The sequence below is a fragment of the Eptesicus fuscus genome, chromosome 4 (assembly GCF_027574615.1).
Source record: "Eptesicus fuscus isolate TK198812 chromosome 4, DD_ASM_mEF_20220401, whole genome shotgun sequence".
Taxonomy (NCBI): Eukaryota; Metazoa; Chordata; class Mammalia; order Chiroptera; family Vespertilionidae; genus Eptesicus; species Eptesicus fuscus.
This window is the reverse complement of record NC_072476.1, coordinates 16,579,999-16,606,273: the sequence shown is the minus strand read 5'-3', so window position 1 is coordinate 16,606,273 and position 26,275 is coordinate 16,579,999. Positions and strand designations below refer to the sequence as shown.

At 42.6% G+C, this 26,275-nt stretch overlaps 1 protein-coding gene across 11 annotated transcripts in view; it reads right to left on the bottom strand.

The window, feature by feature from the left end:
• The window catches only part of RBFOX1 (RNA binding fox-1 homolog 1), a 371,606-nt gene that overhangs the window by 76,633 nt on the left and 268,698 nt on the right, over positions 1 to 26,275 (bottom strand). For 8 of the 11 annotated variants that reach the window (XM_008141611.3, XM_054714703.1, XM_028145557.2 and 5 more), the window contains 2 exons: positions 26,067 to 26,120; positions 4,981 to 5,061 (listed from right to left, as the gene is read on the bottom strand). In XM_008141611.3, the coding sequence (XP_008139833.3) occupies positions 4,981 to 5,061; positions 26,067 to 26,120 (135 nt within the window). The remainder of the gene's footprint in view (positions 1 to 4,980; positions 5,062 to 26,066; positions 26,121 to 26,275) is intronic. The other 3 variants (XM_008141613.3, XM_054714705.1, XM_054714708.1) reach the window with 1 other exon arrangement.

Below are 26,275 nucleotides of genomic sequence, written 5' to 3'. Positions count from 1 at the left end.
CATATTTATGGAACCAATGATTTACCGCTGCGTGTTTCAATGAGTAGAAACCAGAGTAATGCCTTCACTTGGAAGAGAGGTGAGATGTTCTTTACCTTCCTACTTCGGCCTGGAGACGTTTTTATATTATGCATTCACTGTGTGCAAACAGTGCTCACGTGGCTGGTGCCTTTCACTCCGGAGAGGAGGGGCCTACCCACCACTGGCCTAGGGGTTGTGTTGTTCGCTATTCAAAGCAAACACAAGGTTCATTAATTAATTAATATTATTTTAAAATTGCTCTAGCTGGGTGGCTCAGCTAGAATGTCATTCTGTACACCAAAAAGTTGCAGGTTCGATTCCCCGTCAGGTCACATATCTAGGTTTTAGGTTCAATCCCCGGTCGGGACACATACAGGAGGTAGCTAATTGGTGTTTTCCTCTCACATCCATCTCTCTCTCTATCTCTCTTCCTTTCTTTCTTTTTTTTTTTTCCTCTTTCAAATTAATTTTAAAAATTTGTTTTAAAATGATTAAAAGTATTTTATTAGATTAATTTAGTTGATTGAAATTAATTTCTTAAGACAACAATATTAATACCACATGTTTTGCATTTGGGGCAAGATGATCTTCCCTTATTCTCTGGAGTTTTGCTCTGACTTTATTTAAGTTTGGCAGAAAGTAGGCCCATTGTACATTCCGAATGAGTGGTTTATGAGGACATGTAAGAGGATGTTTGGTGTCCCATGACACTTGAACTAGGGTTTCACACTAGGCTAAAGGGCATGAGGAGAAGAAACTGGAGTCGGTGGTATGAGATGGGAGACTCTATGGGATTAGGCTGTACTGACAGTGCCTGCGTGCAAACCTTTCTCTGAATGCTTTCATGTCCTGGGTTGTACTATGAGGATGGTTCACTTAAGGGGGAAAACCCATTATGCAAAAATGCATCTTAAAAAACAGATAACTTCAGTAGAGTTATTTTCATTACTGACTAATTCAGCAGGGTTCCTTTAAAAACCATCTCCCCTACTGCATTTAAGGGTGTTATTTACAGATGATGAGCTATTTGGCTACAAAACAGGACAATTTAAGTCTAAAACATCCAAGGTCAGGTAAAGATGCGTGAAACAAATACAAACTCAGGAGTGCTCATGGAAGCCAGTGAACACAGAGGATACAATTTACGAAAGTGCAATGCATGCCCCCCTTTTCCAGGAGCACACCTGTTCCTCCAAAGCGAGAAACCACTTTCAAGCTAAAAAAAACAGGTGAACCCTCAACAATGGCTGAGAAGAGAGGGGGGCCTCAGCTTTTGCGGAAAAGGCTGGATCCTGAGAGAAAAAGAGGCCACACTGTTCAGACCTCAAAGACAAGGCTTCTGGCCCTTACCCAGGTGTATGTCAGACCTGGAGGGAGGAGAGGCAGCTCAGGTGACTGAGTCTGGTGAAAATGGGGTGTGACTTTGTACCGGAATATACACCTTAATCTGGAAGAGGAAACCCAAGTAAATGTTGCAAAGAAGACAGCTAACTGCAAACAGCCTGGCCCAAAAAGGCATTGCTGACTTGGAGAAGAGGGAGAAAGGGAGTGTCAGCCAAGTGCTTTGGGAGGAATGGATAATCTTTACACTCAGCGGCAATGCGTGGCCTCAGGATACAGATAATGGAAGGCCCTTCTAGCCACCCAGCTGGAGAAGGGGAGGTCTCAGGTTGGCTGCCCTTACAAAACACTATCTGAGCTGGTCAGTCTAAATACCATTACTGGGGGGGCAAGAAGCCAGCTTTTGTTTTGTTTTGTTATGGGATAGGAGGGTTAGCTAGTCACTGTTGTTGTCTTTGATACTAATACATACCAGGACATTGATTTTCCTTATTATTTTTAAAAATTTTCTATCAATCTAAGTACCCCAAATGGAGGGGGGATAGATTAAAATGTAATATCATGAAACAACAGATTATTATGAGGTCATTAACCTATTTGCCTAAAGTACACATGACAGGATAAGTGAAAATAATAGGATGACAAATGTGTAGATAATATGACTGATTATACAATTTTAAAATGAAGGGTGTTGGGCACACATCATACAGTTTCTATAGTTATTATAAATGTTTACTCTTAAACTCATAAAAAAAGTATTGTAAACAGCGAAGCAACAGTCCCATTGTCAATTTTCAATAATAAAATGGATCCATTAAGTCAGAGTTCAGAATACTTTTTTTTTATAAAGAGTCAGATTATCAAGATTTTAGGCTCTGTGGACAACCTATGTCTCTTTCCCGTTATTTCTGTTTTTGTTTTGTTTTTATAATGCTTTCAAAAAAATCTAAACTCATTCTTTGCTCACAAGCCTTACAAAAGCAGGCTGTGGGCTGGATGTGGCCCTTGGCTGTAGTTTGCTGACCACTGCATCACATGGTTTCATTTCCCATGTGTTTCAGTGCTTTTAATATGGAGAACGGAGACAGGTAAACACATGCTCTCGCTTATATGTGGAATCTAATGAACAAAATAAACTGACAGACAAAACAGGTCCAGAGGCATGGATGCATGGAACAGACTGACAGATCTCAGAGGGCAGGGGCGTGGGAGACTAGAAGAGATTAACCAATGAATTTATATGCATATGTGCATAGCCCACGGACACAGATAATAGTGTGGTGAAGGCTTGGGGTGGGGCAGAGGCTGGGTGGAGGGGGGACATGGGGGACATCTGTAGTACTGTCAACAATAAAAACAATTACAAATTTAAATAAATATGGGGAACTGTGGCCTAGTTCTGTGTTTGACACGATCACACATACTTTCCCCGAGTCAATCTAGAATGGCTATCGTATAGCAGTGGTAGGCAAACTGCGGCTCGCAAGCCACATGCTGCTCTTTGGCCCCTTGAGTGTGGCTCTTCCACAAAATACCACGGCCTGGGCGAGTCTATTTTGAAGAAGTGGTGTTAGAAGAAGTTTAAGTTTAAAAAATTTGGCTCTCAAAAGAAATGTCAATCGTTGTACTGTTGATATTTGGCTCTGTTGACTAATGAGTTTGCTGACCACTGGTATACCAATTAAAACCAGCCTTTTTTTTTTAGCTTGATTTATTTCGTGCCCTTCTGAAAAGAAAATGGAAATATAAATACAGCCTATGATTGTAGAAAGCCACACTGTCCAATATGGTGGCCATTAGCCTCTCAAGGCTAATTAGAGTAACACTAATTGAAATTAAGTAAAATGAAAAAGTCAGTGTCTCGGTCCCAGGAGCACCCCCACTGGACAGTGCGAAGATAGGCGGTTTCCTCCCAGATGGTCCCATAAGACAACTGTATTAAAGAAAAAAACAAAGTAACCCTCTGGAACGCAACCCAACTCTCCTTCAGAAATAGTGTGTATAGAGATGAGGGAGGGACCAGTAGTGTGGGATGATGATGAGGTTTAGAGCCAAATGGGGCCAGAAGATTAAGTAATTTCCCCAGGTTTGAAAAGCAAATCTACCCTATACTGGCTGGGTGGTCCTGGGTGAATCACCCCACTTCTCTGTGTCCCCCATTTCCTAGGCTGTAAAGCAAAAACATTAAAAAACCTACCTGGTGCAGATTTTGCGAGCATCAAAAACAAGGTTGAGCATGTGAAAATGTATAGTAGCATTCTCATCTACGATACGTATGCACAGGCATTTGCACTGGCCCAAATGGGACAATTTTCATAAATGCCGGAAGAACCACATCTGGCTGGTATGGCTAGCTTCTCGGAGACCTTGCATTTCATGAATGTAGAAACTGCTATTGAAGATTATGCTCTGATTGGGAGAAGCCCTTGGCTGCCCACATGACCTGAAGCCTTCTCATGATCATGTTTTGGGGTCCCTGTCACTGCTTCTAACTGTTGCCCCACAGTGAAGAGGTGGGTTTATCTCAACTTCTGGGAATTGAGATGCTCGGTCTTGGCAGGTGGTCAGGCTTCTCCTGTCTCTCATCCTCTAATCATCCTGAGCCTGCATCCTCAGCTCTCCCCAACCCTATCTCTAGCCAGTCTCAGTAGCATCCCACCTCCCCAGGTCCCAGACTCACTTCTGAGCAAGGATCCCAATGAGGACCTGTTTGGGCAGGTATAGGAATTGCATAGGGTGTAGACACACAGTATGAAACAGATGACGAGGTCAGACTGTGGCTAGAGACTGAGGAGGGGGTGGGAACCATGTGGGATCCGCGAGCACTTTAGGTCCTGCTCTGCGAATTGGAAGAGGGAGTGGCCATTCTTCAGAGCATCCACCCCAGGCAGAGAAACCCTTTTTTTCCACCTCAGCATTGTGATCTGGCTTCCCTTGTTATTTTGGTTTCCTCCCCCTAGTCCTTGATGGGTATACTTACATCTAGTAAAGAACCTTTAACTTGTTGTTTCCCCTACTTAAATGGGGTGGGGGGAGCGGACAAAACCACATTCTTTTCTCTCCTCCTCCTCCCCCTCCTCCCCCTCCTCTTCCTCAATGGAATCACATAGCCAAGGATAGAACAGCCTAGCAAACAAGTCACTAGCCCAGGCTGCTCATATTTCCCACAGTGAGGAAATTCTGTTCAAAAGGACTGACACAGCACCTTTGCTAGGCTAGGGTGCCCGTTGAATGGCCTGAATGTTTTAATTCAAATTTTCTCCTATGAATTTACAAAGCTGTGATAGAAGGCAGGTAATGAGCTATAGCTTCTTCCCTCCTTCCCTTCCCCTCCCTCACCCCAATACCCCATGTCCCATCCATTGGACCCAGTCCTGACAGGTCCGCACAAAGAATGGCTGGGACATCAGGACGTGAGGATTCAGACGTAATGAGCAGAGGGATTGGATGCTAAGGCAACGGGAAACAGAGACATGCTCATGAACATCAAAATCACCTGGAGGGAGCCACGCGGGAGGGCAGTGCGGAGGGAGGGGAAGGGAACTTACATGGCAGGGAGGGTGAGTGGACTCAGAGTTATGTCACAAAACAAAAAAAGGAGCCACAACATGGGCTTACTTGCGGAAGTATATACAAGTGAACTGGGGGCACTGTACATGGAAGATCCCTCCTGGTTTGCCTGGCACAACAGCACCGTGCCTACGAAAGAGAGAGAGATAGATGGTATCTGGTTTGGGAACAGGCACACTACACCTGAGAGATCCGGCAACGCAAACGAGAAAGGCAGGCAAATGAAAACATAGCCCCATCCCAGAGCGCATGATGGGACCCCCACAGCAGCCCCTGCCTTAGCCAGAGGGAGCCGGTGGAGGCCCGCCCCCAGCCCACCAAGCACATATCATTCCTTTCCCCACGGGGTGGGCGTAGAGGGGTCTGGCTGGCCCAGGACCCCAGTTTCAGGTCCATATCGGAAGCAGCATGCCATGCTCAAAGGGGGGTGTAGAGATTTCAGGGAGAACGAGATAGCAAGCCTGACTCAGACACTACTTTGCTGTGTGATCATGGTGAGTGACTGTACCTCTCTGTGCCTTGGCATTCCCATCTGGAAAATGGGGTGAACATACCTACCTGCAGGAGGGGTGGTGAGTCGTACGACGGAGACATGCCCAACCCAGGGGCTGGCTCAGAATCATTACTCAGCAAATGGCAAGCACGTGTGTTGCTATGTTTACAGAAAAGTGTTCCTCCCCCACCACACACACTTAAGTCCGAATCAGTTCTTCTGAGGAAGAGCACAAGACAGGGAAGAAACAAATGCAACTTTCGCTGTCCTGTGACCCACCCAGACCCCCCTGTGGACTCGGGGTGAGACCATCTATGACTTCTATGTCTCCCCTAAAGCTCCCAGCCCCCAATGGGAGAGGCTGCATCACTGCCCCCACAGACCGCCCACAGCGGCACTGCAGGAAGGACTTGCCCCCGGATTTACAGCAAAGGGCACTGGCTCATCCTTGCAAAGAGGAAGAAAGGTGGGAAGAAAGGTGGACTCCCGAAATCTCTCTCAATCTATGCCATATTTGGCTCAACCACCACCTCCAAGGATGAGGGCCAGGGCTCTTCGGGGTATCAAGTCTGCTCTCCTTTTGCTGCTCAAACGCCAAGGCTTTGCAAAATGGGAGAGAGACGTTTGAGGAGCTTGCCGCCCATTCCTGATGTTGGGAATACATTCCTGGGGTCTGTGTCCACTTCCCTGTCCGGTCAAGGTCAACGCCTCCATTGGTCTCTGTATTCTCCCGTCATCACAGGAAAGCAATTCCCTATGAAAGGAAGCCTGACCCTCAGGGAACCTGGAACTCACCTGGACCATTGGAGACCTGCCCTCGGGTAATGAGGGGGATGTTCTATATAACCTTTTGGTACCTTACCCAAGTTCAACACAAGCTGAACTTCCAGAGTGAGTGGGGCTTCACCAAATAGAGAGGGGCTGCCGCAGGACGCCATTAAGAGACAGTAATGTTTCCAGATGTAAAAACCCAGACACAACTCCAAAGGTGGTCTCCTCGCCTCTATTCCCCTGTCCCTCAGGTGCCAAGCCAAAACAGAGGGATCGCAGGGGGAGACTGAGGGGCCGTCCCCAAATTCCTCTTCTCCCGTGATCCTGGTGTCTCTCTGGATTTTTGTACATTATTTCCAGGTTACGCAAAGATTCTATTAACATTCCTCACTCATCTCTTCCTCCCCCAACACCAGGTCGGCCCAGTCCATCCAATGTTTGACCAGGAGAAGTAGTCCCTGGGAGGAAGTTCTGCCTGGAGGAATGTTCCCTAGTCCCTCTCCTGCTTGCCTTGGGGTTCTGGGCTTATAGCTGGAGGAGAGCCCCCCTTCCTCTCCTCCCTCAAAAGCCCAGATGTAAGAGGAGAATTCACTGACCTTCCCTTGGTAGCAAATGTATTAAGAGTCTGGATGGGCCTGAGTCATAATCAACCTTTGCTAAACTGCGTGCTTTCTTCCTACTGTAGGTGAGAACAGTTCATTGTAACTTATGAGCCTTCTCATGACCTAACTTCTCCGCAGCGGGTATTTCCAGTTCTGTCAGGAGGCTGGTCTGCGACGGGGATGCACAGCAAATGAACTGAACATCAGACCATGGGATTCGGGGTCTAAAATCAACCAACAGGAGGTAAGACACCCAGCAGAAAAGACAGGCCCTAACCCTCACCCTGCTTTTCCAGTGAGACCCCTTTGGCTCATTGCTGGAACTCTTGGAGAGAAGCGAATGTTTCCATGGGATAGAGGAGAGCTACCAAATAAGAACCTTCTGGAGTGGAGCTAGTGAAAGTGGGACAGGAAAAAATTCTTCCACGAGACCTTCACGGGCACCCCCTGGTTAAGAACCTCCATTAAGCCCGCCCGTTTGGCTCAGTGGTTGAACATCAACCTATGAACCAGGAGGTCATAGTTCAATGCCCAGTCAGGGCACATGCCCTGGTTGCGGGCTCAATCCCCAGTAGGGGGGCATACAGGAGGCAGCTGTTGGATGATTCCCTCTCATCACTGATGTTTCTCTCTCTCACTCTCGCCTCTCCTTTCCTCTCTGAAATCAATAAAAAAATATTTTTTTAAAAAAAGAACCACTATTAAAATGAGATCTGAAATTTCTTGGGGTATATGGGTTTCAAAAGGAAAATACTGTAATTGTAGGAAATATATATGCAGAAGGGCATTTGAGTATTTCACAGTTAAAACCATGGACCGATTTTCAATAACCCCAGTGCAATGTAGGGGTCCCAATGAGACATGAGGCACATTCCCTAGAAGGCTGAATCCTGGCGGGGCATAATGACGCTTTCCTCGCTTTCCTATGCTGTGGGTCCTGAGAGACTGCTCTGAAATAGCTTCTTTGGATGCCCTCTAAGTAGTTAAAAGAATCCTTTATGCAAAGATTTTGACCTTTGTAAAACAAAATGTCCACCATCACAGGACTTGGTTTTGATGTTACCTAAAAACATCCTCCAATTTAATTTGCAAAGTACTTATTGTGTGTTCTCTCAGTACACTGTGACCTTTTCTTAAAAGAAATCTCTGAATTAAGCAAAAGCAAAGCAGCGGAGGAATACACTGTAACCTCCGTGCATTTCTCAGGGGTGGGGGCGCGAGTAGGGTGTGTTTGCTTAGAAAAGCAGGCGGAATAGATAGTGAGGTACAAGCAGCAGTATCAGAAGTGTTTACAAGGTCGTCCAAAGGTCCAAAGCACGTTGTGATACAGCGGTCTAAGGAGTCTCCAGAAGTGAGTCTTCCACCCACACCCCCGTCACCCCCAGCACAGCCCATCCACCTCTGACTACAGTGGACTGCCTGCACCCAGGAGGACAGCCTAAGACTTCTGTGTTTTTGTTTCTAAAGCTTCTTATCATTTAAGTATGGCAACTATGTTTAATTTAGTCCTATTCCTTAGTCGGGAAAGACAACTGGACAATTCCAATATTATTCTTTCCTGTTGGCCCTGGAATCCTCCGAATCATTCTCAACACAGCTTCTGGCAGTTACCACCATTCAATCAGAGTCGGTGAAAGGGATGCAATCTGTATGCTGGTCTGGCTCTTATTGTTAGGATAAACCATCAGAAATCAACCTTTTGTTTTATGTTCAATAGGCTTGCATGTGGGCAATTTCATGTGGTTCAATTTGAAGAAAAATGCCTTCCCCTCTCCCTTCTGTGTAGTTTAAAAGTCACCTCCTCTCTTCTGAGTCCCTAGGATTTATTTAATTGCTCCCTCTTCTATGTTCCTATCACTCTTAAAAAATTTCCCTAGTAGATCCTTTGTCATGCTGTAGGACAACTTTTTATTTAGACATTGGTCTTCTTAGCTACACAGAATCCCCCTAGGCCAGAGGCAAACCATGCTCATCTCTTTATCCCAAGCCCCTGGCAAAAATCCTGGCCCTCAGAGGGACCAACCAACGCAGCTGAATTATTACATGTGTAAACAATAATGTAAGCGGAGCCACTTTAACATGGGCCGCAGCTGCCATGCACCAGGAACTGCCCTTCACATGTTATACTCGAACTTTTGGAATGTTACAATCAGGACAAAATAACCTTAGGACTGGGCCTAGGCAACATGTCCCAAAGAACCGCTTGCAAAGATAACAAGAAAGCAGATGTTATGACGACTGCACTGAGGACTACTAAACTGAAAACTGAAAACATTGTTCAGAATTAGCATCACTATGTTAGCTTATCTGCACCAATAGAAATGCCTTCCTTCCATTGAGGTCATCGGTCCCCTTCCCTTTCTCATAAATACCCATCGCCTCCGTCTCCTAATCCAGTGGTCGGCAAACTCATTAGTCAACAGAGCCAAATATCAACAGTACAACGATTGACATTTCTTTTGAGAGCCAAATTTTTAAAACTTAAACTTCTTCTAACGCCACTTCTTCAAAATATACTCGCCCACGCCGTGGTATTTTGTGGAAGAGCCACACTCAAGGGGCCAAAGAGCCGCATGTGGCTCGTGAGCCACGATTTGCCGACCACTGTCCTAATCAGAACACTATTTGGGCTTCTGCCTGAATTAGTGATTCCCAAACAGCTATTCCTATTGTTCTCAAATAATCCCTTGCTGCTTCTCACTTTGAAAGGCCTTTTTAAATTTTAAGTTAACATATGTTTTTAAGGACCTTTCCATTTTTATTTTTATTTTATTTTGCTAAAAAATAGTGCTTTGTCCAACCAAGCTTTCTTGTGTGTGCCGCCTTCTGTCCCTTTTTGATAGCTGCAAATGTGCATGCCTGAAGTTCACACACAGTTACAAACTGTAACTCTGGGATTCATTTCTTTCCTCTTCTCTAGCTCTTTTTAGATTGAACCATCCAGCCTCACATGACCCCTGGGCAGCCTGGTCATCCGTTTCCTAGAAAGTTGATGACTATCTGCAATGGGCAGGGAAGGGACTCTGTGTGACAGACCACAATCTCAGAATCACCAGAGCCTTTTGCAAGGCCTGTCACCTCGGTCACTCCCAGTGCCATGATCATCAGCATCTCAAATTCTGGCAACATGTCCCCAGGGGCACTCTCAGGGAAGGCTTGCTGTCCTCCAGTTGGGAGAGGGAGAGGCAGGGTCCAGGTCTCAGACGAGGCAGCCCAACCCTTTCTCACCTGGAGACTGCCCTGGAGGGGCAGGGAGAAGCCTAGAAGAGGATTCCTAGCACAGACAGGAAGGAGGAAGAGTCCTAAACTTTCCACTCTGGTGACAACCCTTCGGTGAGGAAAATGGGCTCAGAGCAACAGGAGCCAAGGTCTGGCCTCACACCTGCATGCCCTTGCAGGGGCCGCTGCTCCCCAGGAAGCCCTACTCCGCCCCCTCTGTGCACCCCTGGTCAAAAAACACTTCTAAAATAGGATCTGAAGTTTCAAAATAAAAATAATATAATTGTGGCAAAAATATATCCAGGAGGACATTTCAGGAATTTGCACTTAAAACCACAGGGTCAATTTTCAATACCCTCCATGCAATTGGGAGAGTCTCATTGCCCCCTGGTCATTCCCTCTAAACCGGGCTCTGGCTTCTGCTCCTAGAACCTGGATCTATGTGCCTCTACCTGGCCAGGTTCCGCTTCCTTCCTCTGCTTTTCCAGATTGTGTTGTAATTATCTATTTAATGAATGTCTTTCCCAGGAACGCTACAAACTCCCAGAAGTTGGGAATCGTGTCTTACTTACTCATTCTCCTGTCCCGTGGGCCCAGGGACCTACGGTAAGAGGCAGGAAGCAACTGAGGAGAGAAACTAAGGAATTTCTGATAGGCAGCTATTTATACTTTCAAGAAATAAAATTAGACTGGAACAGGGGAAGGAAGAAAAAAAAAAGGCTGTTTTGCAATGTCTGTTCCGTATCAGCATCTGACAGGCAGAGTTCTCGGTCAGCCCCATGGTGAATGGTTAGACCCTTCCTATAATCTCTAGATTAAAAAGAAAAGTCAAAGGTACATCCCAACACCTTGGCAACAGGGAGCATCCAAGTCACTTCATTAGCTCCAAGGCTAAGATGGGCTAGGAAATTTGGAGAAGGATACACATATCTCTATTAAAATGTAAAAAACAACAACAAAACAACCAAACACACACACACACACACACACACACACACACACACACACACAGAAACACACACACAAAAACACAAAAGAATAACACCATCAAAACTTTATAAAGTAGCAAAGGGCCAATGGGACTTCGGGAGCACCCACTGCGTAGGGTTGTGTGTGTGTCACGTGCTGTCTGTACCTCCACAAACATCTACCTTGGGCTCATCCAGGGGCCACTTGAAAACAGAGCCCTGCTGGGGCCCAGTGTTCCTAAAGTCTTAGCCTTTCGACTCTGTAAAGCCTACTCGGAAGGTCCCAAATGGTGAGTGAATGCTGGGGCAGTTACAAAGCTTCCTCCCCATGAAGCATCCAACTTCTGTCAGATGTGGAGGCCTGGGAGGCTGGCATGTGGTCCCTGCCGTGGAAGTAACTGCTTGCAACTGACAGACTTATCCAACCCCAGGATGGGTTGAACATGCCTTTGTTTGTGTACATTTTTAAACATAGACTAGCATTGAGCTCATCTGTGTAAGAATATTTTCACAGCTGATACCTAATGCTGTTTTACTTGCCTGAAAGATGAGCTGCTCCGAAGGTATGGTGGAGTTCTAACTACAGGGGTATTTTCATTTAGGCACGGATGTTGCACTAAAATGTATGTGTATTTAATTCTTATAAATCAAATCATGTTTTTAATTGTACTGGGGGAATTTCATCTTTAAAGGCGTCCTGAGATGAATCTGTGTATAGTGGAAATTACCTTTCATTCCCATTTATTTTGGAAGTTTTGGTTTTCACACTATTAAAAATATATATTATTAAATATTTCTTTTGTTTTCACTTTTTCTTTTGGCATAATTTCAGATTACACAAAAGAATACGACAAAGAACCTTTGTGCAACTTTCTTCCTGATTATTTATTGTTTAAAAATGTAACATTTCACTCGAACTGTTCTCTTATTCTCCTGCCTCCAAGATTTAGGCTAATAGAGGCTTTCACAAAAAATATTCAATTGACTCAATATGATAATTAACATTATCAGTAGCAATTACAATAATTGCCTCCTGAATACCTGGTAAGTGCCAGGCAAACCTATTCAACGTTTAACTTGGATAATCTCCTCCGCTTAACAACCTGTAAGACAGGTGCTATTATTACACCCAATTAATGGACAGGATACTGAGGCAGAGGGAGTTTGAGGATCTCGCACAAGGTCATGAAAATAGAAATCTTGCAATTTTGAGTGCAAATGAAAGCAACCAGAATCCTGGACCCAGTAATTTAAGACCCATCTTCTAAATCATGTGTAGGCAAGCTGCTGCTTTTTGGCCAAATCTGGCCTACTAACTATTTTTGTATGGCCTATGAGGTGATAAAGGTCTTTACATTTTTATTTATTTATGTTTAATATATTTTTATTGATTTCAAAGAGGAAAGGAGAGGGGGAGATAGAAACATGAATGATGAGAGAGAATAATTGATTGGCTGCTTCCTACATGCCCCACACTGGGGACTGAGCCTTGCAACCTGGGCATGTGCCCTGACCTGGCATCAAACTATGGCATCCTGGTTCATAGGTCAATGATCAACCACTGAGCCACACCAGCTGAGCTGGTCTTTACATTTTTATATGACTGAGAGAAAAATCAATAGGAAAATAAGATTTGATGACAAGTGAAAAAATCAAATCAAATTCAAATTTCGGTACTTATAAACAAAGTTTTATTGAAACAGAGCCACCCTCATTCGTTAACATGTTCTTTTATGGCTGCGTTGATGCTGCAAGACAGAGCTGAATACTTGCAACAGAAACCTTTGTTCAGCCCACAAAGACTAAAATATTTACTATGTGTATCTTCACAGAGAAGGCTTTCTGAGCCCTGTTCCAGAGTCACTTTCCTGTTTGGAAAAGTACTACTAGTAACTAACTCTCAAGACAGCATTAGCCCCTCCCAGGAAGCTGTCACTGAATATTTCAGAGGGTATCATTTTATTAATACTTGCCAAAATTTTAATTTTATTTCATTTTTGTTAATAAAAAACAACCAAAAAATTTTAAGACATGTTCCTTTTCAATACTTGCCCAAAATGTCTTTTTTATTTATTGTAACTCAAGACAATGAACCATGAGAACACTTGATCTATATGGTATTTATGGAAGGCTAGCATTCAGCCACAACAAAAACAATGAAGCTAAGTTTTATTTTTTAAGGGATTTGGCCTTTAGTGTGATAGGTGCCAATAGATTCACAAGGGTTGATCTAGACTCTTGCTCCTCAAATTTTAATTAATGTGTACTGAATCACCCGGGGGACCCATTTAAAATGCTGAATCTTATCTAGTAGGTCCAGGGTGGGGCCTGAGATTCTGCCCCAGCTGCTAAAAATACTAAACTGATGGGAACTACTGGTACATAATCAACCTCAAGTACAGCCAGTGCTAATGAGAGTGACCTTTAAGATGCCACTGAGTTTTCGGTACTTGACCACATACGCTCTACATGGTTAAGATATATATTTCTTATTGTATGTATAAGAAAACTAAGGCTGAGAGAAAAAGATGAGACGAAACTGAAATCTGAGCCAGCTTTGCCTGATTCTAAAGTTCAGACTCTCTCATGAAGCTTATTAGTGGTAATGCTTGGTCCTGAGTTGATCAAACATCCTTATCAATGTTGGGATGATATCTCCATTAATCCCATTTCAGCTAAACCGTGTCTGAGGATTCTGCAGTGGCATTCTGGCTGAAAACACCTGACTCTTCCGGGCTAAAACTGTTAGGCAGAACCTCCTGATCGCCTTTACGAATCCGTGATAGGGTTTTAAATCCAAACCAGGAAGCCTCTGGCAAGGATGTATCTCCTATAGATGAGAAAATCCTACTTGCAAGATAGAAATAAGTCACGGAGGCAGGGAGCACAGAGAGGAGATATAGTGAACTCTTAATGTCTGAAAAAAAAAAAAAAAAAACCCACCAGAAAAAGAATGGGCTTTTGAAACTTTTAACCTTACTTTTGTTTTCCAGCCTCAGTCACTATTTCTTTGACCTTGGGCAAGGCATCTAACATTCCCGAGCCTCAGTTTTCACATCTGTAAATAGGAACACAGATATCTACTTTATCGAGTACTGTTATAAGGATTAGAACTCTCATGTGAAAGGGTATGGCAAGTAGTACCAACAGTAAGTGAGCTCAGTAATAATAATAATAATAATAATAATAATAATGAAATAACTTATTATTTGGAATTTCAAAATATGGCACTTTGGGGATTTATTTGTTTCCCTGTTCCTTTAAAGAAAAAGTAGCAAACTGATGACTAGTGTACTGTTTTCTTTGACCACTAACCGTAATGCTAAAGATAATAGAATTAATAGAAAACATTTTAAGATTGGAAAATAATTACACGTCTTTAAATGTGAAAGGTTTACTGTTACAAGACAGAATCTGTCTTCTTTTCTAGGAATCAGGATATGGGGCCACATGGGTTTGGGTCAATGTTCCTGCCTGGCAGGGCCACTCAGGGTGATGGGGAGAAGCCATTCCTTCCTATAATTGAGACACGTCCCCTCTGACTGTGTGTGTCACTTACTGATCTCACAGCCTGCTCCTAAAGACATTTTAGTCTGCCTCTCTGCTCAGGAGGAAAACATAGCCGTTGTGCTTTAGCGGCAATCGGTAGAGTTCAATGGAATTTACAGATTTCTGCAAAACCCTAGATGTCCCGCCTCAATGTTTCTCTCTCATTTTTTTAGGGAGTAGAGTCTCTAAGATGATCAAAGAGTCCAAAAACCTTCCGGAGAGCCTCCCCGTGTGCCCCCTCTTGTATTTCATGAACTATGATAGGACTTTATTTTTTGAGAAACTGGATATATTTGTGGAATGGGGGCAGAGATTCATTTTGACCTCCCTTCCTGACCCAGATTAGGTTTACATCACTGACTCCACTCCTCTGGTGAAAGTAGAAACTATACTTCAACTTTGAGTCTCTCAAAGAGTAATTAGATACATTCCTTTAAATATGCTTCCCCCCCTATGGGCTGAAGGCAAATAGAAATTTCAACTGGTGAAAATTATTTTCAAAAATGACAGAGAAGTAAGAGAGAGAGTTTCCATCTTTATAATACCAGATGGTATGAAACAAACACTAGAAACGTACACATAGACTCCTATTTTTTCCCAGGGGAAATATCAATGATATTGGAGCATTCGCGTTTTTAAAATGATATTGGGTTGAACACAATGATAAGCATACATCAATTAACCTTTGCATCAGATTTAAATGCATAACCCATTAACTAACTTAATCTCTCAAAAAAATAATAGCCTTTGGCATTATTCTTTGAGTAATCCTTGTTTAGTTTCCATAATGGTATACAGTTTAATGAAAAACTCATTAGAATGTAGTATATGGCATAATTGATACTGGCTGATTCTTTGGTGTAAATAGCGAATGCTAATGTTGGATTCCATTTTCCACTGGCTTTATTAATTTTTCATAACCAATATTCGACTGTAATGGGTTGTAACAGCTCCACAGAAGTTCTGGAAATGCATTAACTGTCATCAATGTAACCTAAGGAGGTTTTGCCACTTGCTTGTTGATTCTTCAACACTACCCTTTAAAAAGCTAAGAGGAGAGCTTTATTGTATGCTTGGGGAATGAGTATCTACATCTAATTACCATACAGGGTGTTAAACAATATTTGGCCAATTTGTCTCTATTTACACAACAACTCAATCTTGGGCCAATAATAGTGAACTATACATTTTGAAAAGAACTCTGAAAGTGGGAAGCAAAAAAACCCAACGAAACACAAACCAAAAAAACAAAACACCTTTAAAACAAAATAGTAATAGAATGGCCATACCAGTTAAAACATAAAGGAAAAAAAATCACCTCATTTAAAAAAAAAAAAAATCTCTGGGAATTGACTTTCCTAGGGAAAGATTTAGATAGAACCAGGAAACACATTTTATGATAGCCTTGGGGTTGGGCGGCAGCCTGGTCATCCTGGGGCCTGTCAAGATGCCAACCTCTGGAATTGAGGAGCAGTTACTTTTTCAAGCCCTCAGGGCCTGACCTACACGTTAGGAATCTGTTCTCAGGATAAGACTATTATTTGCTTCAAAGGGAGATTTGGGTGCTACCTCATACCAAGTGTTTTGCTTGTTTTATTTTTATTTTTTTATGTTTTTATCAGAGCTTTCAATGGTTGCCCGAGACTCAAAGGATAAATTCTAGAGCCCAGATTCCTTTGTATGGCATCATCAGGTCCTCTGCAGCTTTTCTCTAGAAGGTCCTCTCTGATCTCAGCAGATCAGTCTTTCTTCGCCTTTGGGGGAAACCTGATATTGCCTTAGAAATCTCTATCTCAGGTGAAAGTCAAGTAAGTGCCTGTATTTGTCTTTATTTGTTTGTTTGTTTAACATTTCTCAGTGGATTCTGTAGATAAAAGTTGAGAAATTCCTGTAGGCTTTACCAAAATCCTTCCTTACTTACCTCTACAACAAGCATGTCAAACTTGCGGCCCATGGGCCACATGCGGCCCACAATGGATATTTTTGCTGCCCAGCCAATATAACTATACGTAAAAAATGTTTTAATAAAAATTTCATAACTTAATTTTTACAATAGCCTGTTATACATAATTATTAATAACAAACTACAATGTTCGCTAATGACTGATTACTATAATCATGTTGCATCCATTTCCCTTACACACCTTACACGCAGGCGCACCATTTCTCTCCACTAATACTAGCAGCGAATATTTTAGCAGCCGATTGCCACATCAGTAGTCTTGTACTGACTTGTTTGGTGTGGGCAACAAGAAATATTTTGCTTTCAGAAAACAAGAAAAATAGATTTATTTGCTTACGCTTATTTGCAGTTATTCAGTGTCTGGTAAGTTAATGTTCAAGAACAAATATTAATTTTTATTAAAATGTTCGATTATTTTATGTTAACGATTACTCATTTATTTCAGCCCTTTATATTCAGCATGTCTCTATCGAAATAAACCTACGTTTCTTGAAGTTTTTGCTTTTTGTGGCCCACATAAACTTAAATCTTAGCCTTTGAGTTTGACATGCTTGCTCTACAATGATCTTACCCTGCTAACTCTTACTTACCCTTCAAAACCCTATTTGTACCACCCCTCTGACTGCTAATGCAAGGGGTTGTTCTTTTTCAGTGCTCCGTTAGATATCATCATTTGTGACACACTGAGCTGCTTTCCTTGTCTGCATCCTTGACTGCCCTGCCAAATTCTGGGGGGAAGGACTGCTCCCCACCCCCCTCAGTGCCCATCACAGTGCCTGGCACTTCTCAGTCCCTCGATGCTGTAACTGGTGCTAAAGAATGAACTGATACAAGCCAGTGGCATGTGTTACTTTACACAAGACGTGTCTCTCAGGCCCTTCCTTGATGAAAATCACACAAATGAGTGACAATCAGCAAACCTCTGGGGTTTCTGCAGTGTGTAACTGCTAAACCAGTGCAATGCTACAGACAACAACATTCCCCCAGGCGAAAACTAGTGGCTTGGTGTTTATTAAATCTGGACTTCCCAAGCCAGGGTCAGCAGAGTGGGGTCATGGCTTCCACATTGTTACATAGTTGGGATAAAAAAACAACAACACCCAAACAGATGACTAGTTCGTGACCCATGAAAATGATATGAAATTTAAATGTTGGTGTCCTTAAATAAAGCCTCCTCGGAACACAGGCACCCCCATTCATAATGTATTGTCTGTGGCTGCCTTGTACACACTGGCAGAGTTGAGTCGTGCAGAGACCAAATGGCACGCAAAACCCAAAATATTTACTAGCTGGCCCTCTACTCAAGAAATGTGCTGACCTGGCTCTGAGCGAAAAGCCACACATTCTATTTTTCTGTAAGTACATTCAGCTTGATCTTTTCTTCTATATTATAGAATCTATAAGCAACCAACATGGTGGTACATCCTGTCTTACATCATCATCATCACACCAACCACTATTATTATCACCATTGCTATGCATTGTCATCTTTTCATCTGCAATTTCTTTTTCTGTAGTGCATGAAAGGGTTAACTCGGCAGGGTTTCTCAAACCCTGTATATTCCCTCCAAAGGCTTGTTTTGGGTTTTGACCCTTAGTCAACTCCTGCAATATATCACCTGATAGGACTGTGTTTGGATGCCTGAGCCCCTGGGCCGCACAGTACCAGTCTGATACAGTAGCACTTTGCCTTAAGGATGGTGAATGCTTTGTTTTGCTCTGGGGGCTAAGATTTGAGTAGTTGAGGTCAGTCATATGGATGCTTCATGTCTCTGTCTCTGACTCCCAATAAAAACTCTGGGCACCGAATCTCAGGTGAGCTTCTTTGACTGACAACACTTTGCAGGTGCTGTCACACATCATTGCCGGGAAATCAAGTTTCTCCCTGAGACTCCACGGGGAGAGCGCCTGACTGGTCTTTTGGCCTTTACCCCGTGTACTCTTTCCCTTTGCTGATCTGTAATCTGAATCCTCCTGCTAAAATAAAAAGTTGAGTATAACCACCTTTCTGAGTCCTCTGAGCCCTTCTAGCCCATTACAGAGTGTGGTCTTGGGGACCCCCAACACAGCTCTGAAGTACATAATCAAATGCTATGCTCTTCTCTTCTGGAGTCAAAAATCACAAGAAAGAAAAATTTGGGCGAATGTCTCTTTAAATTCTTTGATTGCTTTTAAGAACTACAGCTGTCATACATCTTCAGCAGTAGCAAGCGGTGGAGCACAAGAGTTAAGATATTCAGTGAATATGTGACATCTTTAGCAATATCCTTCTATCAGGACAGGATTTCTCAACCTTAGCACTGTCAACATTTGGGGCCAGATACTACTTTGTGGTGGGGGGGCTGTCCTGGACACTGTAGGATGTTTTGCAGCATCCCTGGCCTCCACCCACTAGATGTCAGTAGTGAACACCCATCCTCCCAGGATTGACAATGAAAAATGTCTCCAGAAATTCTCCAGTTCCTCTGGGGTGGTATGGATGGGGAGGTAGGGATCACTCCCAGTTCAAAACCATTGTTCCAGGATATTGGATTAATTAAAGCATTTGTGGGCGGTAAGTTGTTTTAGTAAAATGGAATGCATTTCAGATTCACAAAGATATAGGTTTGGATCCAGCTCTTCAGCTTTGGAAGTCAGCAACCTTGGGCAACTTTACTTGACTGGATTTCCTAATATATTTGCAACACAAAGATAATGACACTCACCCTGCCAGGTTGTGATCTATGTAAATATACGCGAAAATCCCAATGTGGAGTTTGGCATGTGTGTGATATTAAATGCAAAGATGTTTTTATTAATTATTATATTCTAGGGCCTTATGCATAGAAGACATGTGGTGGGGGGGGGGGGGGGGGGGCAGGCATTCCTTCCTCTCCTCCTACAGAGGAAACTGTAGAACAAGGTGAAGAAAAACATGGGCTTTGAGGTTAGAAAAAAGACCTTTCTGTAATAAACAGGATTTTTTTTTACATACTAGTTGTGATTCAGGGAATGAGATAACTGTCCATGAAGCCTTGGTTTCACCATTTCTATAATAATGTTAATGCTATAACATTCTTAGGAGGACTTGAGGAGATGCAAAGTGTTTAACACAATGCCAGGCATAGAATAAGTGCCCCAAATTGCCTTATGTTGCTGATATTTTGAGTTATTCAGTGTATTGATGATGCAGCCTGAAACTCTCCCTATGAAATGTATCCAGAGCCAGGTGAGCAAACCTCATCTTCCCCCCACAGCCTAGATGTGGGGCTCTGACAGGGACTGTCCTGCACCTCCCTGCTTTGGGGGAGCGCTCCTGGATAGACTTTCATACAATAGAAGGGACACTCATTTATTTAGGAAATGCAGTGTTTGGCATGGAAGCAAGTCCCGATCCTATTTGAAGATCCAAAAACCCTACAGGCTCCATCAAAGCTGAGCTGCATTACCTCTGTGGGACAGGGAAGGACACAGATAAAAATTAAGGTCCAATGTGGGGAGGGATGGGATGACATATGCTGAGACAGATGGGGCAGGAGAGGAGAGAAGGAAAGTGAATTGCAACCAAAAGAGGAGGCAAAGCCAAAGAGAAGCACGAGATACATTCTTTGAAGGGGAACCATTCCAGGCTGATACTCCTTTGCCTCCGGGACTTAAATCCGGACCCTTCTGTTCCAGTTCACTGAAGGGCACTGCGTTTAATCTGGCAGGTGTGCAAATTATACAGACCAGCTCAGAGCCAAAGGTCATGGTTCACAAGGAATGGTTCCTTAACGCCACGGCTGTGTGTCTGGATGAGTCTGGTCCTCTGGGTGGGTGTGGAACATGTTAAAGCCATGAGGGGTGCCTGACTATTAGCAGCTGTGAGGGGCTCGGAGTGGAAGCAGGTACCTTCCAACCCCACACTCCACTCTTTCAGGATGCTCAGGTCACCCCAAGCAGGGCATGCTTTGTCCCCAGTATTTTGGCAGCTCATCCTGAGCCCAGAACCTAGATCTGGGACTGGGACCAATAAAAGAAAAGCCGCTTGGGTCAGGGGTTACAGTTATCACAGGTTCTGGATAATCTTACTTTTTGCAGATGTTATTATACCCAAATTGCAAAGAATGAACTGGGGGAAAAAAGCCCATTTAAAAGTGTGGCTAAAGGTCATTCTCATAACTGTAATGGACTCAATAAGTGAAGTTGGGAGAGGGGACGCAACTGGGAGGGAGACCTTCATTATCTACCTTCTTTTGACCCCAAAGCCCATAGAAAACCAATACTGTTATACAGGTAATCCCAGGTCAAATACAGCTGCCCTTTCAAGATAAGCAATCACAGAGTGTTACATCCATCTTCTTCATTTTTAAAATTTATATTGAGATCCCAATCCACTTTCCCATCGCCTCGCCTGGTACCCAGTCACGTGTCCATGGCCAACCTTGTACCGACGTGGGCATGATCGAGGTGATTTCAGTGATCACACTTACATTTTTATTTTACTTTACTGCCTGTAAAGTTATTTTATACTCATTATATTATCGAATCCTACTTATAACCCCAGGATAACCTACTTTCAAGACCTGACCACCTTTCAAATATGACTTTGCAGCCAGGTATGCCCTTCTTTAAGTAACTGTTATTGATTGTTTTACCCCAAATAAGTAATTGTTATTTTCAGGAGGAGTATACATTCAGGACCCCTTCTTCCCTCACCCCCCATCCCCCCTGCAAAAAACCCCACACCTGCTCATAGTAATAGTCTCACCAAGACAATTTTTCATCATCATCTTCAAGGCTTTTGAGTAATTTACTCTGTATCTTTCTACTATGGACTTGAATTGTGTGTTTCTTGTCATCAGGAACGAACTATATCTTAGATTTGCATTGCACTGAAAGGTCTTTTCCTTCCCTTATTGATCGCGACTTGTGGAGTAATTGAACTGGATTCCAATTTTCCTTTGCAAGCGGGGTGCTCTCCATCCCTGGACGTGAGTTATGCGTGTTCAAGTGGTGCATCTTATGAATCTTGTTAAGCTTTGCTGCCTTAGAGCCCCACTGATGGAATATTTAATCACAGAAATGAGTTGGCAGATATGATGTACAGCGCGGTTAAGCTTTGCAGCGATCTTAGCGGCAATTGAGAAACAGATGAATTTGCCATTTGTCAGTACCATGTTGACATCTTTGCATAACCTTCTGTTATTTATTTTGATTTTGTTGTACTTATTTATGAAGATTAAAGGTGCTTTCGATCAACAGTTGCGTGGGCTAGATATTATGATTATCTCTCAAAGACACCACTTTTTAAAAATCTTCTTATTAGCAAGCAAAGGGGATGTCTCACACAGATGGGAAAACGGTAAGAATCCCCTTTGAGCCTTCTTCCTGGAAATTCTTAGAAACACTATTCTAATTACACTAAGTAAGTTGAGGCATGCTACTGGGAACAGATATTTGTAGATACTGTACTTCTCTGTAGGGCCTTCGTTGTCTTTAAACTCTAAAATGGATTGGACATAGATACAGGCTAAAGTCTTGGAGACTCATTTGGACTTTTTATTTTATTTTATTGACTTATCAATCTTTTGTCTTGAGAATGAGCTTCCAGAAGTCTGAAGATGATGATACATATGGAAAACTAATCAATGCTGCTTAGTATAACAGGGAAACACCACCTTGTCTTCGGAGCAGATTTATACGCGGTTGTGGGATTAAGCGTATTTATGTCTACCTGCTCTGGGGGCCGAGTCGGGTGAGTGTTTAAGAGTTCGCCCAGGCCTGAGAGCTCAGAAGAACCACCCGAAATGAAAGACCTTCCTGCACAGCTTTCTGAATGCCTCCCCTGGACTGTGTAGGCGAGGGAGAGCGCATGTCATAATTTATCAAAGCAAATTAATACAAAGCTAGTAATTAAAGATCCTCATTAAGAGGTTCAACTCCTCTCCCCACCCCCACCCTGCGTTAGCAATAAAAATGCACTCAGGGCGTCAGGAGGTTATACAGGGAAATCAATACCCTGCCATTTTATAATTAAAAGAGAAAATAAATGTTAGGGAAAAGTCCACTAAATTAGGAAAATTACCTTTAGGAGAGATTGAAAATATCGATTTTAATTTACAAAATATGTGAACTTTTCATGCCCCATTCGGAGAGACAATTGGAGGCTGGGCTGTTAATTCTGCATAAGCTTCAGAAAATCGATAATTATACTATGGAATATTATGATATGTGTCATTAACGCAGCATCTTATACAGAGAGATGACTAATAAGTCTGGCTTTCTATCTCAGACAGACACAGGGCTGGCCCGCTAAACATCCCTAGCAAATCAATGACAGGGTCTTCATTGCAGCTTTGAGGCATACTCAAAATTGTAAGATAAACGCAGACTATTTTTATACTTGGGGAGATTTAAAATGCCCCCCGAAATTCTTAGTCATGGGTATTTAAATGGGTGACATTAGTAATTATACCTGGTTATGGAAATGAATATATTCCATACCGATATCTTTATATATACAGGAGTGAGCAAAAAGTAGGTTTATTCTTGTATTATCATTTATTAATTATTGTCTTGTTTATTTGTATTACAATTAAACCTACTTTTGCCCACCCCTGTATGCATTCCATAGATACAGGTGCCTGAAACTTTAGATTTAAGCTGGCAGGAGTCTCAGTGTTGTTGTTTTTCCAAATATTTCCAAGGGATAGTTTTGGAGTGTTGAATTTGCAGCAGTATTTCCCCACATTTCTGACTACCACAAGCTCTCTCTACCTACAGACACAAATATATAGGCAAAAAAGGAAAAGCTTCTGATTAAGCAGAAGCTTGATATTGAAAACTCAAACCACAAATGTTGAGATTTCCCAAGCGTCCCTTACTTAGCTGTGCCCCCTGTTTTTGAGGTGTAAGTTGTTTGGAACAAGTCGTAGAAATCATTATGTGCTTGTTCAGACTCCTTAAAGCTTCCCCTGACACAACTGGATGACATGTCTGAATATGGTGGCAGATGTGGCAGACGGTGGTGGAAATAATCCAAAATCATTATCTTATTTCTCTTCTTGATTTGGACATAGATCAGGAGTCTCTGCTACCATAGGGCACAGTCAGTAAGAATGACTTCTAATATTCACAAAAAAGAAAGAAGCAGCATACCTGGTTGTAAAGAATATAGCCACTTGCTTTCAAATTCTAGCCGGCTTCTTACCAGCTGTGACATCTTAGTCCCATGATGCTAACTCCTTGAACCTTAGTCCCCTCATTTGGAAAACTGCCACAAGAATTTTAACATGTTAATTTAGGTACAGTGTGTACATCAGTACCTGAGCATAGAAAGACCTTGGCCCATATTTACCTGTATGATAACTTATTCTTTCTCTATATAGCCCAGTGATTTAACTTCTAAGGGTGGGCCCAGGGCTAATTTGAATCACTGTTCTAATGTTCTAAAAGTTACGCAGATTAATTTGCTCTCGAATGTATGCATTAGTCTAAATTGTTCATTCTGTCTTATTGTCCTCTTAAAAAACCACATATATTGCATATGGGTTTGACAAAGATATTTGGTGTTTTCCTGGTTGCCAGAGAAAAAAATGACCAACTACTTTGCATGGGACCAGAAAAACACACTCTCCTCTCTCTACTACAATGCATGCATATACCCTACCTCTTCAGCAGATGACATCTTGCTCCTTGTTCTTGACCCATAACTTTGGGACAAAGCATGCATGTAGGTGAGTGTGCATGCACACACCACACACAGCATCTGCCACCTCTTAACTCCGGCTACTCCATTTCACTGGGCAGCATCTTCAGGCGCACAGAGGTGCTGTCTTAAGGTCTCCTTGTACCTTTGGGCCAATTTCACTTATTTGCCATTTTGGACAAGGATGTACTCCAGCAATATCTATGTCCCCCGAACAGACTGCCTTATTTCTGGTCCCAAAAACTAACTTCCACCAAATGGACATGCTGAGAACGGAAGGTCTAGTCCTCTCATGAGATAAGAAGAGAATCTCTTAGTCTAGTGGTACACTCACAATTCAGCATCGTCAGCTCTCTGCTAAATTTCACGTATGGCAACAAGGTGGAATAGTAACTTATTCCTATTTACCCAGTGTTTACATGGTGCCAGCTCTGCACCAAACACACTTCATACATTAATCCACGTAATTCTTATAAATACTTGTGTGTTTGTTACTATTATTATCTCCCATTTAACAGATGAAGACACTGAGGCACAGAGAGGTTAAGTAACTTGCCTAGAGTCACACAGCTTGCCAATAGAGGGGCCAGAATTCGAACCCAGGCTGTCTTGAGTGCAGTGTCCATGTTGCTCACTCTGCTAGGTGTCCTGTTAGGATATGAGTTCCACCATATGGTCATGGGAAACCTTATGGCTATCTCTCTCTCTCCCTCATAAGCATCAACACTGCTACTCCATAGTCATAGACTCCTTGGACTTAAGCCAGGCTTGTGGCAAAATCCACATGTGGAAGAACAACTGCAGACACTGTCTATCTAAAATCCAGAACACATATTGGACCTTCCCAGATTTACCTTTTTAAAAAAATCAAATTGGTTATTATACGAAAGTAGCTAAGTTTCCCATGCTCCCTTGTCATCCACTAAGGTGGATGCTTAGTGTCATGACGGTGACCGCAGTGAGGCAGCCCAGAAAAGACAAAACAGGGAGTATGACTTACCATCAAGAACTCCCTAAGTAAGTGGACAGACCAAGTGGTCATTGCTTTCTCCTTATTAAAAAGTAAGGGTCACATCAAAGAAAGACCTCTTTTCAATACCCATGGGGGAAATCTCCTAAGGTCCCCAGGTGTTAAATGCAGCCTTGTTAACGAGCAAAGACACAACAGGCAGAAGTGACAGGCCAAGCCGAGCAAAATCTCAGCCGCTGTTGCTCTGGGCTACTCTCTCTCTGAATTTGATGGTCAAGTTTTCTACTATAGTGCCTTTCCCACTTGAGAGGTAGTTGCAGGGTAGGCAGGGAAGGGGGAAGAGAGATACACCCTTGAAGGCAAAGCAGAGAGCACTGGAATTGCTAAAGAAAATTGATCAATGGAGAAAGAAAGACAATTTAGTTCTTTCCAGTTTTCTCAATAGTCCTTCTCTTGGCAGGTTCAACTCATTGCCACATTATTGGAATAACTAATCCAATTCTCTGCTTTGCCAGGGGGAAAATAAATGCAACCCCGAACAGAAATGTATGGCTAAAAGAACACATCCAGGCACTGACCAAAAATGGGTGTGATCATTTGCTCAATATGCACCTGCACAAAGTCTCCACACTTTTTTTTAAGGCAAAACCAACGGGAAATGTCAGAAGGAGCAGTGGCTCCATGCCTGCTCCACAGTGGAACTGACATGATCCCCCTTTATTTTTTCAAAGGGTTTTAAACACTTTTGATTTTGCCAAAAAAAAAAAATAATAATAATAATAATAATAAATACATAAAATCACTCAGAACTTAAGAATTTACTTGGCTCCGATTTTTTTTTTTTTTAACACAAAACCCAATTCTTTAGTGGCAGGCAAAGCACAGATAGAACAGAACAAGAAGACATCGTGCAAAAGAGAAACTGTTTACCTGCATAGAATTCGGGACTGTAGACGGCACCCACAACTGGATTCAATTTCCAGCCTTGAAACAAATACACAAAACATTAACATCACCTTTGATTCAACAAAGAATATCGTGGCAAATTAACCGCATATCTAAGGGGTTGGTGTCTTTTATAATTTTGAAATTCAGAGAATAGTTTGGGCATATAAACATTCTTCGAAAACTACACAGTA